Source organism: Sceloporus occidentalis, unplaced genomic scaffold (genome assembly GCF_023333645.1).
Source record: "Sceloporus occidentalis isolate IW3139 unplaced genomic scaffold, rSceOcc1.0.p SCAF_28, whole genome shotgun sequence".
NCBI classification, from domain to species: domain Eukaryota; kingdom Metazoa; phylum Chordata; class Lepidosauria; order Squamata; family Phrynosomatidae; genus Sceloporus; species Sceloporus occidentalis.
In genome coordinates this window covers 1,979,004-1,996,467 of record NW_028317008.1, presented here as the reverse complement: position 1 = coordinate 1,996,467, position 17,464 = coordinate 1,979,004, and the positions used below count along the sequence as shown (strand labels likewise).

The following is a 17,464-nucleotide window of genomic DNA, read 5'->3' as shown; positions in this document are numbered from 1 at the left end:
GGGCCTATTTTTTGTCCCAGTCCGGGCCTGCTTACAGCCATAAGGTAACAGCTCAAGTATATGCAAACACTATGGGATCTCAATTCAGCCAGATATCTGGAAATCTCAGATAATGTACAATAAATCTCCACATTGGAGAGGAGGGAATATAGAAAAATCTTTAGAACAAGCCGAGATGAGATGGATGTATGATTTGGACACATTGACAGTGAGGGGTCTTAATTTAGATTTTGAGTTGGATCAATTTCCTAGATTTCTATATGACATAAACATTTTTTTCTGCTGCTGTTTTATTTCATTTTTTTTATATATATTTTTTACATTTTGTTATCTTGTACCCTAGGATCTCTATATATAATATTTACTGTTTATTTGTCTTATTCTGTGGTATTTTAACATTTCTTTTTTATATGAGATGTATGTTGGCTTCTAAAAAGCTCTGTAATGTAAATGAGACCATTTTTATTATATTTTTATGATTTTTCTTTTAGTAATTATTGCATATAGAGCCACATATGTTGTTTGTCTTTTTCTTTTTGCTTTTACATGTACACATTGTTAAAACAAGTTGTATAAAGAAGGACTGGTTTGATAAGTGATTTTGATCTAACACACGCAGAACACTTTTTTGCATTTCAATTCTATTTGTGTTTTGGGAAATATTACCAATGTTTGCTGCACGTTATAAAAGAAGGCACTTATATCACTCACGTGTTATTGTTTATAGTACCTGTTCGTTGCCTGCTAGGTAGACTTTCACATCTGTCGGATAGTAGCCACGCTTTTCACAGACCCCAGCAAGCATGTCCCTGATGGTCAGGCCAGGTTTCACTGCTGTAAGTGAGGCAGTGCCATCAGGCAGATAAACACAGCAATATTTAACTGGTTTGGCTTCTGCTTCGGGTTCAACATTGCTGAGACTCCCATCATCATTCTAGATGAAAAATGGACATGGAACAAATGATTCTCCACAACCTTTACATTGCATTATTCTTATTTATTATATATTTCAATGTTAACATGTTAAGCAAACAATTTGCAGATATGTTACGCTATTATTTTTGTCTATGCAAAAGGCAATAATTCCTCAGGACGTCCTTTGTAAACAGCATTCATGTGCGCAACGCACACATTATGAGAAGGATGTATACAAACTCAGATGTGGTGAAAACTGAAATAAACATATAGCCAGACTAAACATTTGAACTTGGTGAGGTCTGCTGAGACCTGTCATGTCCAACAACAACATATCAGTGAACTCAAGAAGAGCATAAATTGTGTCTGAGTCTTGTCACAATCCCATAATAACAATAAACCACTGTACACACAAGGTTATTACTTACCGCTGTCTCTTATTTAAGCAGTCATTTGTTTGAAGGAGTTAATGGAAAGATCCACATTTTTCTATGGAGGGTATTTATGAGGCTCAAAGGTATCTTATCACTTAGAAAAACTTTGTTATACATTTTGTAGATCAGGGTTAATGTTGATTCTGGTTATATCAGCTACCTCTGACTTGCTTGCATTGGAGATCAAACTCTGGTCCAGGCTAGTAGTGGAGTTGAAAGATGTCTGAGACTCACGGCGGGATGAGAATCCATTGCTTTCCAAAGACTCTGTAGGAGGACACAAAAAGCCATGCCATTACGAAATAAGCACCTAGTTCCATGTTTATGAAGACATTATGTTTATGGAACTAACTGCTTAACATAGAACAATCCTCGTGAGTATCAATGGCTCCCATAGTGATGGCTTCCAGGGGAGCAAATGGTGATAGGGGGAGAGGGCACCATTAGCTGTTCTCATTTAAACATTCTAGACCACTAGCAAAAGCCTTTTTTGTGTATTTGACACAAAAGCGTATAGCATAACAAAGATTCTATACGGCATTTACATCCTATCTGGATCCTCTTTGTGCTCTTATTGTGGGACCCTTTTTTCTATATAGCCTCTTTTGATGGCTCCATGTTGAACCCTAAATACGTTCCGATTTGCTATGTTGACTTTTCCCTCTGATTGGATGGCACTAGCCCCTGATTGTCCCATAATCACATTTCAGCCGTTCTGTCAGATTCAATAGAATTTAAATTAGGACCTCAAACTATGGTCCTCATTGCAACAAGTTCCGGAGACAATATGCTAAAACATTTCCTTTAAATTCATATTGGAAGTTTGTCAAACTGACCTGGATATCAGAAAAATATTTTTATGTAAGGGATATATTAATTACAGCAGTGGTTATGTATAGAAAGTTATGCTGGTACAAAATATGCACCATAATCAATGGAAAGGTTTAAAATGTAATCAATGCAAATATCAAATCAGCAGGATTGCAGCAGGTTGCGTTAGTCATCAGACCACTTCTCAGTTGTTCATTTTTATACATAACTCTCAATGCATGGCTCATTTGTACGTTAGCTATGCACAGCGTGCATAAAGTCACCGATACGACTTTCCTATTTAAAGTATATCATATAAACTAAAAACAAGTAGTAGTGGTTAATCTGTTTTTAATTAAAATATGAAAAATGGTTTTGGGATGACATTTAAAGGATAATTAAACACCCTTGCAACTAAACTAAATGTCCTTTACTGCCCACTATTTTGTTTTAAATACCTATTTGTATGAAGTTTTGCTTGAGATACCATGCACAGAGAAGACAGGGCTGAGGTTACGTGGCATTTCAGCTACCGAGAGAGAAGGAATGCCACAAATGTCCAGAGACAATGAAGCTAAGCATAGGTAGGTAACAATTACTCGGAAAATACACTATTTCGCTAAGACTGAATTGTATTGGTACCCTGGAAGAGACGTTTGGGTCTTTTTTCCCCAAGAAAGTGTAAGATGCTGAATTCCATTGAAAATGAAAACATGAATTTTACCTCTACAGGTTCCCCTTCTGTCCTTCTTCTTGAAAGATCTTCTGGTCGATTTGGAGACAAGATCTGCAATGTTCTCGACTCCAGTGACTTCAACTCCAAGTGGGAGAGACTTTCCAGGCCTCAGCTTCTTCTACCAAACATAAAATAATAGCTGTTTTTTATTGTTTAGAACAAGTCAACCCAGACATTCGGTAGATAATGTTGCACACTCATATTCATCGTCTGAAACCTAATGATAAATACACAATGTTGTACAAATAATAGTGGTGGTACTACTACAGCAATTATGTATTTTTCATGACAGGATGTGATTGATATATTATTATTTATACACTTCTGGCTTTCTATATGTCACAATAGTAACATAATAATAACAAATTCTATTAATTAATAATAATTTATTCATAATTTTAAAAGTGGCATATTGATAATCCTCATATTTTATAACATGTATCTTATTGAATGTAACAATACAAATATTGTATGCACATTTTTATAGATTTTAATGTCTAGTTCCCATTGATTATAGCCATATATAGTCATATAGGTCATCTAATAAAACAGAAACATTTTATAGGAAACATACAGTATGTAACAAACACAATAAACAGACCATAGAAGGATATAAACTGTTTATCTGATACACAACTGTGTTCAACAAAATATATCTTCATCAAGGTAGTTAAGTGAGGGGAAGAGGAAACATGACTAGGTATTTCCTTTAATAAATAGATATGTTTAATTTCTTGAAGTGTGAAACATGTAGGAGTCATTTATCCCATCTGTCAATCAAGAGATGCAATCAAAAACTACATCTAGATCTCCTTGGGGGTCTCTTTAGAACACAGGTATTTTCTTATAACAAGAGGAGCCCTTATGATGTCATGAAAACATATTCATAAATGTATTTTCTTCTTACTACTTATTTTCTTGAACATTTCAGAGTATGTTACAACAATGTAATATGTTTAGATCAGCCCTTGCGGTGAACAGTTTTTTTTTTTTACAATTTAACGATAAAGCTGCTAAATCTATCTAAAACTTTAATACTTTTTCAACAGTACAATTTAGTTTACTTGCCATCTGCTCAGTGACGTGGTTACGTGTTTTCATAAAGCAAGTGATTTCCTTACCTTTACCGCTCCAGATGTAAGGTTATTGCCGTCTGTGCTAATGGCATCAGGTGATGAACCGAGGCTGGGTAATGGCCGACCTTCCACCTCGGACAGCATGCACTCCTGATAAAGGGATGACTTTACAAAGCGAGTATAGCTGTCAAACTTCATCAGGTTGAAAATCTAAATTATATAAATTGATTAGATGTAGCTTAGATGTAGTGCAGACCAAAATGCACAGGAAATGGAAATGTGTCAGCTAAAGAAGTCATTTTGCAAATTGCACCAGTTATTCACTGCTTCAAGATCCATCTAAAACATCAAAATAACTAATTTAACTGAAGATAAATGATGAGGATGATAAACAATTCTCACATTGAAGAATTGAGAAGAAATGTTAATACCATATAGTTTGTAGTTAAATGTTAAAAATTTAATTTAAAGATTTGAGGAATAATTGATTAGAATTTGGTAAATACTAAGATCTCCCTTTTCTCTCTTCTACTCTAACACAACAAATGGGTGTGCCATTAAGCCCTCTGCTTAATCTCCAGAGGTGCAAATAAAAAATGGCGTTCTAGGCACACCCTTACTCTGCCATGTACAAAATCTGGCTGGATGCCATGAATTTAATGTAAACTTAGAACAGGATATTGAAGCAGCACACGTGTTGCAATAGGTCCAACCAGTTTTTATTCCTATCCTTAGAATAGAAGTTCCATTGCTGTCAGGGTGTAGTTAGAGTCATCACAGTAGATGTGTTATAACCTGCGTCTGATGTGATTTGAACATGTCAGGGAAAGGCTTCTGCAGCATTTCCTCTGTGATAAGGGCCTGATGATCTACATTGACTGGACACAACGACTTGCTTGACAAGAATTCATTGTAAATGCTCCGAGACTCTTTTAAAAGCTGTCAAAACAAATGATAGACTGATTAGCTTGACATATTAAAAGCGTTAACATCCACATTACTGGATTTTAGTAACATGGAGTTCAGTTGCCTTCGTATGAGTATATTAGCACAACTTGCTAGGTAATAGTGAATTACTTACACTTTGTCTGAGCAATAAAATAGTGTGAGACACAGTGGAGTCGTTCAATCCAAACATATGGACAGTCTACATTATGCACAATGCTACTAAAGTGCAGAGAAGGTCTGCCTTCACTCACAATATCAGTCATACACACAACGTTTATGAATAAACACTTAAAATGTATCTCTCATGCTCCTGTTCCTGCGGAGGACTGTAATCATCCAGAGCTGTCCCTACTCACACGCACTCTCAGGATTTGCATGCACTAAAATGCATTGTACTCATGCAAAATGGACTCCAATATGTATTTTACATAAAAAACGTGCTAGAGTGGCCCTTAAATAATACACAGTGAGCCACCGATTTAATTTTCCAGTGAACAGTTCATTAGTAGCAGTATACACATGGAGCTAACCGGTGGAAACACACAGTTAGTAAGGATGTTGCTTCACCGTAGATAATACAGACAGACACACACCCAGGAAGAGGCTTCTGTCTCAGCTTCACCATTCACTGAGGTGTTTTTAAGGGCTTCTCTGAGGTTAACCGCTTAAACTAACAGTAGATATATTATCCCACAGTAAGGGAACTGTAAACATAAGAGCAGATATATTCAGTGTGCTATATTAAAGAAAATTTTTCATGCTGCCCTAGACTAACCGTGGTTCTCCAAACTGACCACTTTCCCGTTTCATTGTTCTTTTTTGACAGATTGCAGTTGAAGAATCTAGAACCTAAATATTGTTATATTTCTTTCTTTGCTTGCATTGCATTTAAAAGTCGGTTCCTTATATTATAATTACATTTTGAGTAATAGTCACTTAGACGTTGGAAAAAGTTTCAGCATACAGCACCATAATCGGTGGTTCCATTTTTTGCTAATCCAGCCCAGTCATCTAACATACTTGATCTGTGTTGCCAGCAGGAATGCTCTGGAACTTCTCACATGATTTCCAGAAAAATATGTTCTCTGCACTGTATTCCTTTTTCAGAAACTCCTGCGGTAAGAAGGTAGGTTTAAATAACTGACATTACCAGCAAAAAATGTCACGCTGTTGTATCAAGAGAGAAGACAGAATCACCTAAACATTGGGCCCGCATCAACTCAGTATAAGTTGACACCTACCCTCCCAGCTATAGCTGTACTGAAGTATTTTTTGTCTAAATATAGTTCTAAATGAGGAGCAATCACCATGGAAACCAGTGGAACGTTTCTTCTAATTGTTGTTTTAAAATTGAGGGTTATGTATAAAAAGTTATTCCTTAAAACTTTAAAACAGTGGTCTTATCCCCATGACAACCAATGAGATTGCCTTTTTTACTACTACTTTATAATGGCAGCCTGCGTGTGATAGCACATAGGTTGTATTCTTGGAAAAAAGCTAAATACATTTCCTACCATGAAATGTGGTTAAATATGTGTTAGTTTGGGTAAAATCCTAAATAAACCCCTAATGCAAAAACTGGTCACAATTACGGTATATAATACGCGTTGATGTGTACAGATCTGCTGGTATTTTACATACCGTAAAATAGTCAACCCCAAGAGGGTCTTGCAGAAGCCTCTCAAATGACACAGCCCAGCTGGCCACTGAATGTTCCGATGTAAGTCCAGTCGTCTGGACACTAGGCAGGCTGTTCAGACTCTGGTCGCTGCCTCTGCCATCTTTATCAGCATTATTTAACTCTAAAACAACAGATTTACCAACGTCAGAGAAACATGCATTACTATAGCAACTGGCTTGTGTATATTTTATATTGTAGTTATTTAAGAAGTGTTTTAAAATATGGAAGAATGCAAATCAATACAATGAACACTCTCTACTCACCTCTATGTTTCTTGAGACCATAAAACAATTGGAACTTCCAAATATCCGCAATACAAATAAGTGGTGAGGGAAACATTTCTTAGAAGATGTTATGAGGCAATTATTATGTACGTGTAGATTAACACACTAATGCCAAGCAGCAGTAGGCACAGAAAGGAAAGGCTTTTCTTGTTGTTGACTTTTTTATCTCCAAAACACCGACAGGAGAATTTTAGAGACAATGGATTTGTGTTTAGCGTTCGAAGTTGCTGGGGGATGCAGTTCAAGGTGCTTGTATTTTGGCCCAAGGCTAACAAGATCCCTTTACATGGTCTGTTTATAGTCTCTTTCCAAAAGTCATTACAAGTAGTTCATATTTATAACAGCTTTAAAAACACTTAAATTACAATTTCCGTATATATCTTTCAATATCACACTTTTCCTTTAGATTTCCTTCTTCAACCTTGTTTTCACGTCGTACCTTCTATGAATGTACTGAAATGCACACTATTCTTTATATTTTGCTGTCTTATTAGAGCTTGGGGTCCTGTTTAGACAATTTAATTGAGAAAGTGCTTTTTCAGAAACATCATGAAGGGTTCCTTATAATTTGAGGGCTTTGGCCGCCTAGGATTCTTCCTCCTCATTTGAAATTAATTAAATGGCAAGAAATAGTATATTGCTTTCATGTTGTTTAATTGCAAAGCTGAATCTGTCAATTCACCGGCGCCTTGAATCGTTATCCACTTGAAACATGATAGCTGTTGTGGGTACACTCTGAAATGTTAGCTCAGGACTAGTTGATCATATGGAAATAATTTCTCATTCAGCTCCTACTGATCACCCCACTATAAACTATATACACTGCAAATTGCCTAATGGTCTAACAAAAATACTGAAGTCCGGTAGAGTTCCTCAATTTGACATATTTAGAGTAACATCTTGGAATTCTACATGAATAGATTTTAACATCTCAGGTGATAAAGCAAAGTCATCCTAACACATGCAGTTGCTGATTTTTTGCAAACTTTTCTTTAGTTGGTGAACCTATTTCCACATAAATTCTATAGAAGTGACCATCCGAATTTCCAGTCCCCCCCCCTTTCTCTGCTTCCTTTTTTTCCATGCCTGTACAGCCGTCTCCAAAACCTCCAGACCTGAGGAGCAGTTCCCTCTCCAGACATGGTAGCACCTAACAGAACCAAACCAAGCCTACATTTTTTAATATAATTTAAAGTGATGTATGAGTTGGATTCGACCTTCCAAACTCTGTCCATGAGTACCTTGGAACACTACTATAACCATTTGTAAATAAGTTACACTAATTCAGTTAAACAACAACTGCTGAAAACCAACCAGGTAGTCTACAACTTACATGAGCTCAGTGATTGACATTTACATCGAGCCTCCATGTTAGATGATCTTAAGTTACATCAAAGCATTGACATACATAGAAACATAAAATTTGATTTCAGATAAGAACCGCTGGGCACATCTAGTCTGTCTGCACATGTAAAGACTCAGACCTTAATTACTCTTTGTTCTTGTCTGAGATTCAGGATAACCTTCTGCCGATCCCATTTAAATTCCCTCACTGTATTTAGCCTCTACAACTTCTGATGGCAGGCAATTCCATTTATCTACCACCCACTCAGTAAAGTACAAATTCTCAACTTCTGACCCTCTAGTTTTAGATTATGACCTCTTTCCCTTCTTCGAAGTAAGCTTCTCTCCTGTCCTTTGTTAAAGTAGTTAAATGTTTCTATCACATCTCCCCTCTCTCGTCTTTTCTCCAAGCTATACACATTGAGCTTCCTTAGCCTTTCATGGTCATTATTACATTATTATCCTGCATAATTTTATATATATATATATATATATATATATATATATATATATATATATCCTTTTTTTGCATTGTGTTTTCTCTAATGGAACACTACTATATGTCACCTCACTAAGAAAAAACCCCAGGCACTTTAACTCTAAATATCAGTGTGTAGGCTTTGTCTTTAATAACACAGCATGTCACCATCCACAGACGGCAAAACCAGTTAGACCATACAAGTCATGACGCCTGTGTGTGGGCTGTGACGATGGCAGCTGCTCTCCTAATGCATCCAGTTTCTATTTATACATCTGCACACACTTTGTCACTGCCCTTTCATCAAATAAGCTACAGAAATATGTTCCCCAAAGTGCTTGATTTCTTTCCACAATTAAGTTTGTGACTCACCTCCATCAGAAACCGCCAGCACCTGAAACAAAATCAGAAATCGCAGAGTGAGGTCATTAAGGGTAAAAGCTGTATATATTTATGCCTGACACACTAGCATCCTGTATTATCACCGGCATTAATGCACCATATAGTGGAATTACTGTGCATTTATTAGGACACATAAAATAATTTTAGTATCACATAATATCATTTAAAGAAAAAAAAACTTTACATTTTAGAAAAAAATAAACAAACCTATTTATTCACTGAATACTAAAACAAGCCATTTATGTGTTTTTCTTTTTAATAATTACCGGTATATGTATATATTTGATCTTACCAATAATACAAATATCAGTGTTGGCATCTTTTAACTTTAGGAAATTAATTAAATCTAGGCAACTATTAATGTATTAATAATTATTGCCAGTTTTGTTATTATTACCAGTAGTGATTAAATGATATCCATATGCACTGCATGTATGTTTATCAAAAGCACAGTTTCTAATTCTTCAGTTTCTAATTCGTCACTTTTGAAAGGCTGAGCAATATTTGATTTGAAAAAAGATAATCGTGGTTACTGAGCAGAACAAATCTATAACGTTGAGTACTTATATAAGGGTCTTTATTTTTGGCTTCTGCTCCAAACTGAAGGCCACTAAATGTCAAAGAGTATTTCTATGTACTGCAATAAGGTTTTCAGACTCATGAGGGGTCTTATTCAATTATGGATGACAGTATATATTTAATTAGACATAGATCAAAACAGATCCATTAGTCCAAAAACGTATTTTCATATGTATAGGTTACTTCATGGGACCACATAGTTAACTATCCATTTACTTTCTTATGACTACAGATCACCATACCTGGGAACTTCTTGGCTCCAGCTACCCAGAGCCTTGCCTTGCGGGACGCGGCCAGGACTGCACACTGACGCCAGCGGGCGGTCCCGCTGACGTTGACGGGCGGTCCTGCTGACGTCGGTGGGTGGTCGCGCTGATGTCGGTGGGCGGTCCCGTGACGTCGGGGGAGTTCCCGCTGCGGGAAACACCCCCATTTAATGGAAAACAATGGGAGGGGAGCAGGGTGTGTCAAGAGTTCCCAGGTATGCAGATCACATTTTATCAAACAAAATATGTAACTACACCAAAACAAAAGTAATTTTCTATTTAACAATGTGTAATGAAACAGTAGATTGGGTGCTTGGTATTACTAAACATATCCTCTTTGTGCTCACTGGAGTATACTACCGCGTATACCCACTGGTAACAGGACGAAGAAGGCACCAACCCTTATGAGTTCTACAATCAGTGAAGGGAATAATCATGACACGTCAGTATTATAAGGTACCCTGTCCCTTACCAATGACAGAACATTGGGGGTCCTAATTATATTCTCTCGGCTTTAGAGGGGATATGATAACATTATATAAATATATGCAGGGCCAATATAAAGAGCTCTTCAGTGACCTGTTCATTAACAGAAATATACAAATAACCAGAGGTCACCCTCTGAGACTGGAAGAGCGCAGGTTTCATAGACGACAAAGGAAGGGATTCTTTACAGTGAGGATGTCAGGAACCAATATTTCGCTACCTGAACCATGGCTTTTTTATACCTGTGGCGTTTACATCTGCGACCACTAGTGGCCGCCCTCTGGAGCACTCAGAACTCAGGTGTGCCTTGTTACCTGGGTTGAGCCCTAGTCTACATCCAGCTGGGCCTTGCTACCTGGATTACCCTGCCTTTATGAACCTGCCCTGCCCTTCAGTCAGGGCCTTTGTATTGAAGTCTATGGACCTTCCTGCTGTGGCTCTGCACCTGTACTGTTCCTGGTTCCCTGCTTTGTGTCCTTCCAAGTGGACTCCCTGCTTTGTGTCCTTCCAAGTGGACTCCCTGCTTTGTGTCCTTCCAAGTGGACTCCCTGCTTTGTGTCCTTCCAAGTGGACTCCCTGCTTTGTGTCCTTCCAAGTGGACTCCCTGCTTTGTGTCCTTCCAAGTGGACTCCCTGCTTTGTGTCCTTCCAAGCGGGCTGTGTGCCTTTTGTACCCTTCCAAGCGGGCTGTGTGCCTTTCGTACCCTTCCAAGCGGGCTGTGTGCCTTTCGTACCCTTCCAAGCGGGCTGTGTGCCTTTCGTACCCTTCCAAGCGGGCTGTGTGCCTTTCGTACCCTTCCAAGCGGGCTGTGTGCCTTTCGTAACCTTCCAAGCGGGCTGTGTGCCTTTCGTGCCCTTCCAAGCAGGCTGTGTGCCTTTCGTGCCCTTCCAAGCGGGCTGTGTGCCTTTCGTGCCCTTCCAAGTGGGCTGTGTGCCTTTTGTACCCTTCCAAGCGGGCAGTGTGCCTGTCGTACCCTTCCAAGCGGGCTGTGTGCCTGTCGTGCCCTTCCAAGCGGGCTCTCTGTCTGTCGTGCCCTTCCAAGCGGGCTCTCTGTCTGTCGTGCCCTTCCAAGCGGGCTGTCTGTCGTGCCCTTCCAAGCGGGCTCTCTGTCTGTCGTGTCCTTCCAAGCGGGCTCTCTGTCTGTCTGTCGTGCCCTTCCAAGCGGGCTCTCTGTCTGTCTGCCCAATAAGGGCCGAAACCTATGCCTGTGGTTGGTCCCCATTGTGCAGGGAATTTCTTCCCTCACATTTCGGTTCTGGGCTGTCCTTGGGGCAAGGTTGGCTCTTGCTCTTGTCAACTACAATTCTATGATTCTGGGCTTATCTTTGGCTTTGGGAACCATATCTCATTGATTTTTGGTTTCAGCTTTCAGCTCAATGCAGAAATAAGAATGTCTTCCTTTAAAGTTCAGTGCTTCTAGCTCTCCAACTAACCAATTGCGCCTTGGCACACTACTGGAAGATACATAGCCAGACCATGCATGGAAGGGCAAAGGAGTGAGGATAGAATCCGTAGGCATTGATCTCCAACCCACTGGGTTACATAGCTCCACACCAGCTGGAGAGGTACCAGTTGGCTTCCCCTGATTCAGAGCATCACAAAAACACTCAAATATTAGCAGTGTTGATTCACTGGTCACAATGTCTAACATATTAAGAAGTAGGTGCAAGTTATGAATTTTATGTGACAGAATACGAAAATATCATACATTAATGCTGCATTTATTTCTGCATGAAATATGCAGTCATATGTCCCTATTCCTTACAAAAAAAACCCGAACAAGCAAGCAGACAGATGTTGGCATGCTTCTATCTGTTTACAAGTTTTTGTCTAGATTTTTAGATTGCTACATAATGTGTTTACTGCATAGTTGAAACTTGCAAAAAAATCTACAAGGACTTTGTAAACATTCTCAAAAACATTAGAATGTAGCTCTTGGCTCACAGCATGCACAGAATGATTAGAATTAAACAGAACTTAGCTGAGTGTGGGCGGCATATATAGTAAACGGGAATCCATGGCTAAGTAGATAGACGTTTGCTCACAAGGTAATGCCATACCTGCTCTTGTCACCTGCCTCTAATGTTTTAATGAGTCACTTACCATTCGGCCCTTAGGAATGTCCAGGTATTTCATTTTGCCCAGCATCCCGTTGTATTCTGTTTTAATGGCTCATCGTTTAGACGAGAGTATTTCTTAAGTGGAGAAACTAACACCACCCTGCTTTGTCAGTCTTTGGCATCCTCAAAAGCCACACTACCTCTTTCCATCAAAGCCACAGGAAGTGTTGCCATGGAAACCAGCCCACAGAAGGAAGTTGGGTTTGCAGAAGAAGAAAAACTCTTCCCTTCTCTTGCATGAAAATTATAATCATGACATATGTGACAAACGTGGATACGTTACAGAGCTGTATCATAATCACCTCTCATGTTTCTTTCTTATTTTCCACGTAAAGCAATATTGCTTCATGCTTGCAGCTATGTGAGCTACAAGTGTACTGATTCCATCACCCATGATTTAATTTCCTCTGTTTAAGCCATTTTTATAAGTACATGATGCACTGTACTCTAAAAACGATGAACACTTAAGACTCATCAAACAGTAATTACAGAACGTAGCAAATATGATAGTGCCATGAGTACAATGCGTTACAAAGACATATTTAGACCAATATACCATGGTTAAAATTCAACTATAACCCAATAATTGCATAACTTTCACAGGATATAGAAGAAAGAAACTGTCTCAATTTCATAAGCCATATCAATATAATTAACCATTTTAAGTAATGCCAATGGTTCCCTTCATAATCTGCACCGCTGATCTTCTATTAATACAAAGATCCACGCATCTTCTAATAATATTTGTTTAAAGCTCTTCCTTGAGGAACATTTTGCTAGCCCCCAATGTTTCATCCATCATGTTTCGGAGAGATAGATACTCATTGCAAGAATACTTATTTCATATGATGCACTAATAAAGAAACTCAGTTTTCCACAATTACTACTTTCACTTTTCATAAGCAACCCTATTTTCAGGACTTGCAGCCAGACAAGTGTTATATGACATTTTAAATCTTTGGGGTATCACAAAACCCATGCCCTAACCACAAACTTTTTTCATAGCTTAAAAGAAAGTAAGCAAGTCAGACATGGTCTATCTGAGACTCTTCCCTACATGCAAAACATTTTCCTACCATCCCTCATGGCAGACTAGATCTCACCCATTTGGCATTACATTTACAAGGTGGCTTCAAACAATGGTTAAAAAAATCTAATTATAATATACTACAATAAGAAACTTCTTTCCGTAATTAACAAAACCCCTATCATCAAGACAGCTGATTTCCTATGTTGTGTTTGGGACTATCTCAGACAAACTTGTTGACAACATACAGAGATGCTAATTGCAACCATGTTGTTTCACTATTGCACAAACAAGAGTCTTCTCCTTTACCTAATTATACAAGATTAAATCCAGGAAAAGGTCACTCCATCCATTTGGAACATTCATTTGCTACTAAGAAGAACTAAGTAACAAAAACATGTAATGTCTAGACTTTATTTTTTTTATTTAACCCCTTGATGACAATTGCCGGTCCGGGCACGTCACCGAAAATCGTGACGATTATGACAATTGACGTGCCAGGACCGGCACGTCTTTAAACGGGTGACAAAAATCGATCCGTGATCGATTTTTTCACTCAAACGGTGTTGCTCTAATGCCTCGACATCGAGGCATTGAGCAACACCAAAAAAAACATTCCCGGCCCCCCCCGATCGCTCCTAGGAGCAAATAAAAAAACATGTTTGAAAGACTGCACGTCTTTCAAACATGGCGGCGCTCGCCGCCGAAAAACGGGTTTAGGAAGCGATCGCGAGTCGCTTCCTTTGCTTAGCTGGTGTTGCTAAGATGCCTCAGTATCGAGGCATCTTTGCAACACCTGTTTAGCAAAGGAAGCGACCCGCGATCGCTTCCTAAATGCTTAACTTACCTTCCCGGTACCGGCGTCTTCAAAACACACGCGGTGTTTCAAGATGGCGGCGCCCATCAAGCCGGGGGCGGAGCCTGCTGTCATCATCGGGGGGGGGGGTGTTGCTGGATGTCATGGACATCCAGTGAATAACACCCCTAGTGGTCAGATCACTCATAAGAGTGATCATGATTTGCTAAATCAAAGGCAATGTTTTCTAAACATTGCCTTTGATCAGTATTGGATCTGCCTCCCTCCTTCACTTGCTTCTAGTGAGGGAGAGAGACAGATCAGTGTGTTTTCAGGTATTCTCAATAATATATATATATATTGATCCAAAGGCTCTTATAAGAGCCACCCATTTAATATTAACCCCTTCATTGCCATTGATCACTGCATAAACAGTGATCTTGCATAGTGGCAATTGTTTTTGGGGTTCTTTTTTTAAAAAAAAAATTTTTACTTTTTTTTATTTTTTTACTTTTTTTTTAGGGTTTTTTTAATTTTTTTTATTAGAGCCATTAACCCTTTCCTTCCCCACTATTTTTGCTGCAATTGTTGCCATGCAGCGGTATACGGCTGAGGAGGCATGTTCCAAATTTGGCCCTTTTGCCCCCAAACAATCTGACAAACCCATGCATGTGGGGTATCAATGTACTCAGGAGATGTTGCTGAACACATATCGGGGTGTTGTGTGACAGCAACAACATACCAGGAGCTGTAATTTTACACCTGAAGTACAAAGTATGTTTAAAAAACAGCAAAAACAATTACTATCACAAACTTTGACAAGGGTTGGTGGTAGGATTAGTGCATGGAAAGGGTTAAACTATCAGCATCTAAAATACCCTGGGGTGTCTAGTTTTCAAAAATATATGGTTTGGTGGGGTAAATTTAATTTGCTGGCTTCAAAGATGCCCCAAATACCACATGGAGACAGAATTACCAGATTCAGAGAAAAATGGTTTTGAAATAGCAAAACGCTACTTGTACTTATTGCCCCATAACGTGTAGAAGAAAGCAAAAAAACATAAAAACATTGGGTATTTCTAAACTCGGGACAAATAGTAGAATCTATTTAGCAGGTTTTTTCAGTAGTTTTTTATGATGAATAAAAGATTTTTCAAATAAAAGTGATTTTTTTTCAATTTTTCGTCATATTTTATTATTTTTATTATAGAAAATTACATCATATATAAAAAATTATGGTGTCTGAAGAAAGCCCTTCTTGTCCTGAAAAAAACAATATATAACTTGTGTGGGTTTAGTAAATGGGTTAAGAGAAAATTACAGCTAAACACAAACACCGCAGAAACGATAAAACAGCCATTGTCACGAAGGGTACAAAAAATAGAATCAGCCTTTGTCACGAAGGGGTTAAACACTAGATAATACTAATCAAATTGTAATGGACGTTTAAAAAATTCAAGACTGTTTGCTTTTATGGAATATTTTATCTGAAAATAAAGCATTCACTTTTAATGCCATTTTTATAAATTTTTATCCTGGGAAAGCAACGCACAAATATTGCGTATTTACATTTATTTTTTTTTATGGCTTTTCATTTTGTATTTTCTTCTTTCTGTCTTTCATCTTGCTTCTTCTTGTAACGATTCGACGAGAGACGGGTCCCGTTTGCAGAATGGTGGGATATCAGGACGGGTAGTAGCAGGAGGAATAGTGGGACAACAGCAGGAAAGTTCCAATAGCATAAACAGGTCACAGTCCAAGGTCGAGGCAGGCAGCAAACAGACAAAGTCCAAAAAGCAATCCAAAGTCAATCCAGGTGGCGATCAGAGAGTAGTCAGGAACAAAGCAGGAGTCAGGAAACCAGTAAATCAGAATATAACACACTGAGACAGCGATAACGTTTCTACCACACAAGGGCTCAGATTAGAGTGAGCAGGGGGTTTAAATTTGGTGCCAAACAGCTGCAGGCAAGAATCAGCCAATCAGATAAAAAGCGGGAGGACCCGCCCCCTAGCGTGATGTACGCAGTTGCTGGGTATGGGATTCCTGGCCGCCATGACAGTGTGCACGTGTGCGCACCTCCAGTGCATCGAGGACGGCAGCAGAACTCTTCCAGGACCCCCCGGCAGGAGAGACAGACGCCAGGACGGCCGAGGACGGCGAAGAGGGCGATCCACGGCGGCGAGCATGGCTGGAGGACCTGACGGCGGGCACCCTCGAGGACGCCCCCACCCTAGGGAGCGGGACGTAAGACGGCCGGGCGGCAGCAGCGGAGCCCCCTGGACAGACCCGCCGGCGAAAGGTGACAGAACCCCCTCCGCAAGGGCCGGACCCCGGACGGGCACAACCAGGACGGGAAGGAAAGCGGCGATGGCAACCTTTCACCAGATGTGGGGCATGAAGATCCTTGGCCGACACCCAGGAACGTTCCTCGGGTCCATAACCCTTCCAATGGACCAAATACTGTAAAGAGCCCCTGTGGAAACGGGAGTCCAGTATAGAACGCACCTCATACTCGTCGTGACTATGAACCTGGACCTTATCCGGAACAGGATCCAGAGTGGTGTACCTGTTACAGTGAAGGGGTTTCAGGAGGGACACATGAAATACCCGGGATATCCTTAAAGTCGGAGGCAGTTGCCACTCGTAAGCCACTGGGTTGATGCGTCTGAGGATCTTGTAAGGACCGATGTATCTAGGGGCAAGTTTGGATGAAGGGACACGCAACCTAATGTTCTTAGTGGCTAGCCATACACGGTCACCCGGGAGATATGAGGGTGTTCCACCTCTTCTTTTGTCTCCGTATTTCTTTTGTTTCTGGGTAGCCCACTGTAGCGATTTCCGAACTGTATTCCAGGTCCTTCTTAATTCCGCCAATCTGTCATCCAGAGTAGGAATGTTACTCATTTGGAAGGAGTCAGGTAGGAAATGTGGCTGTACACCGGAACAACAGAAGAACGGAGATGTTTTAGTGGACTCATGAGTAGCATTGTTGAAGGCAAATTCGGCCCAGGGAAGAAGATCGGACCAATTGTCCTGATGGTCTGAAATAAAAAGGCGAAGGTACTGTTCCAGTGATTGG

At 39.6% G+C, this 17,464-nt stretch overlaps 1 protein-coding gene across 1 annotated transcript in view; it reads right to left on the bottom strand.

The window, feature by feature from the left end:
- Nucleotides 1-12,587, bottom strand: part of LOC149299414 (regulator of G protein signaling 14-like) — a 32,291-nt gene extending 19,704 nt beyond the window's left edge. The window contains exons 1-9 of the mRNA XM_089485983.1: nt 12,543-12,587; nt 9,079-9,100; nt 6,561-6,721; nt 5,940-6,032; nt 4,767-4,910; nt 4,017-4,181; nt 2,884-3,013; nt 1,510-1,616; nt 731-934 (exon numbers count right to left, since the gene is read on the bottom strand). Of these exons, the coding sequence (XP_089342109.1) occupies nt 731-934; nt 1,510-1,616; nt 2,884-3,013; nt 4,017-4,181; nt 4,767-4,910; nt 5,940-6,032; nt 6,561-6,721; nt 9,079-9,100; nt 12,543-12,587 (1,071 nt within the window). The remainder of the gene's footprint in view (nt 1-730; nt 935-1,509; nt 1,617-2,883; nt 3,014-4,016; nt 4,182-4,766; nt 4,911-5,939; nt 6,033-6,560; nt 6,722-9,078; nt 9,101-12,542) is intronic.
- Between the last annotated feature and the right edge of the window lie 4,877 nt (nt 12,588-17,464).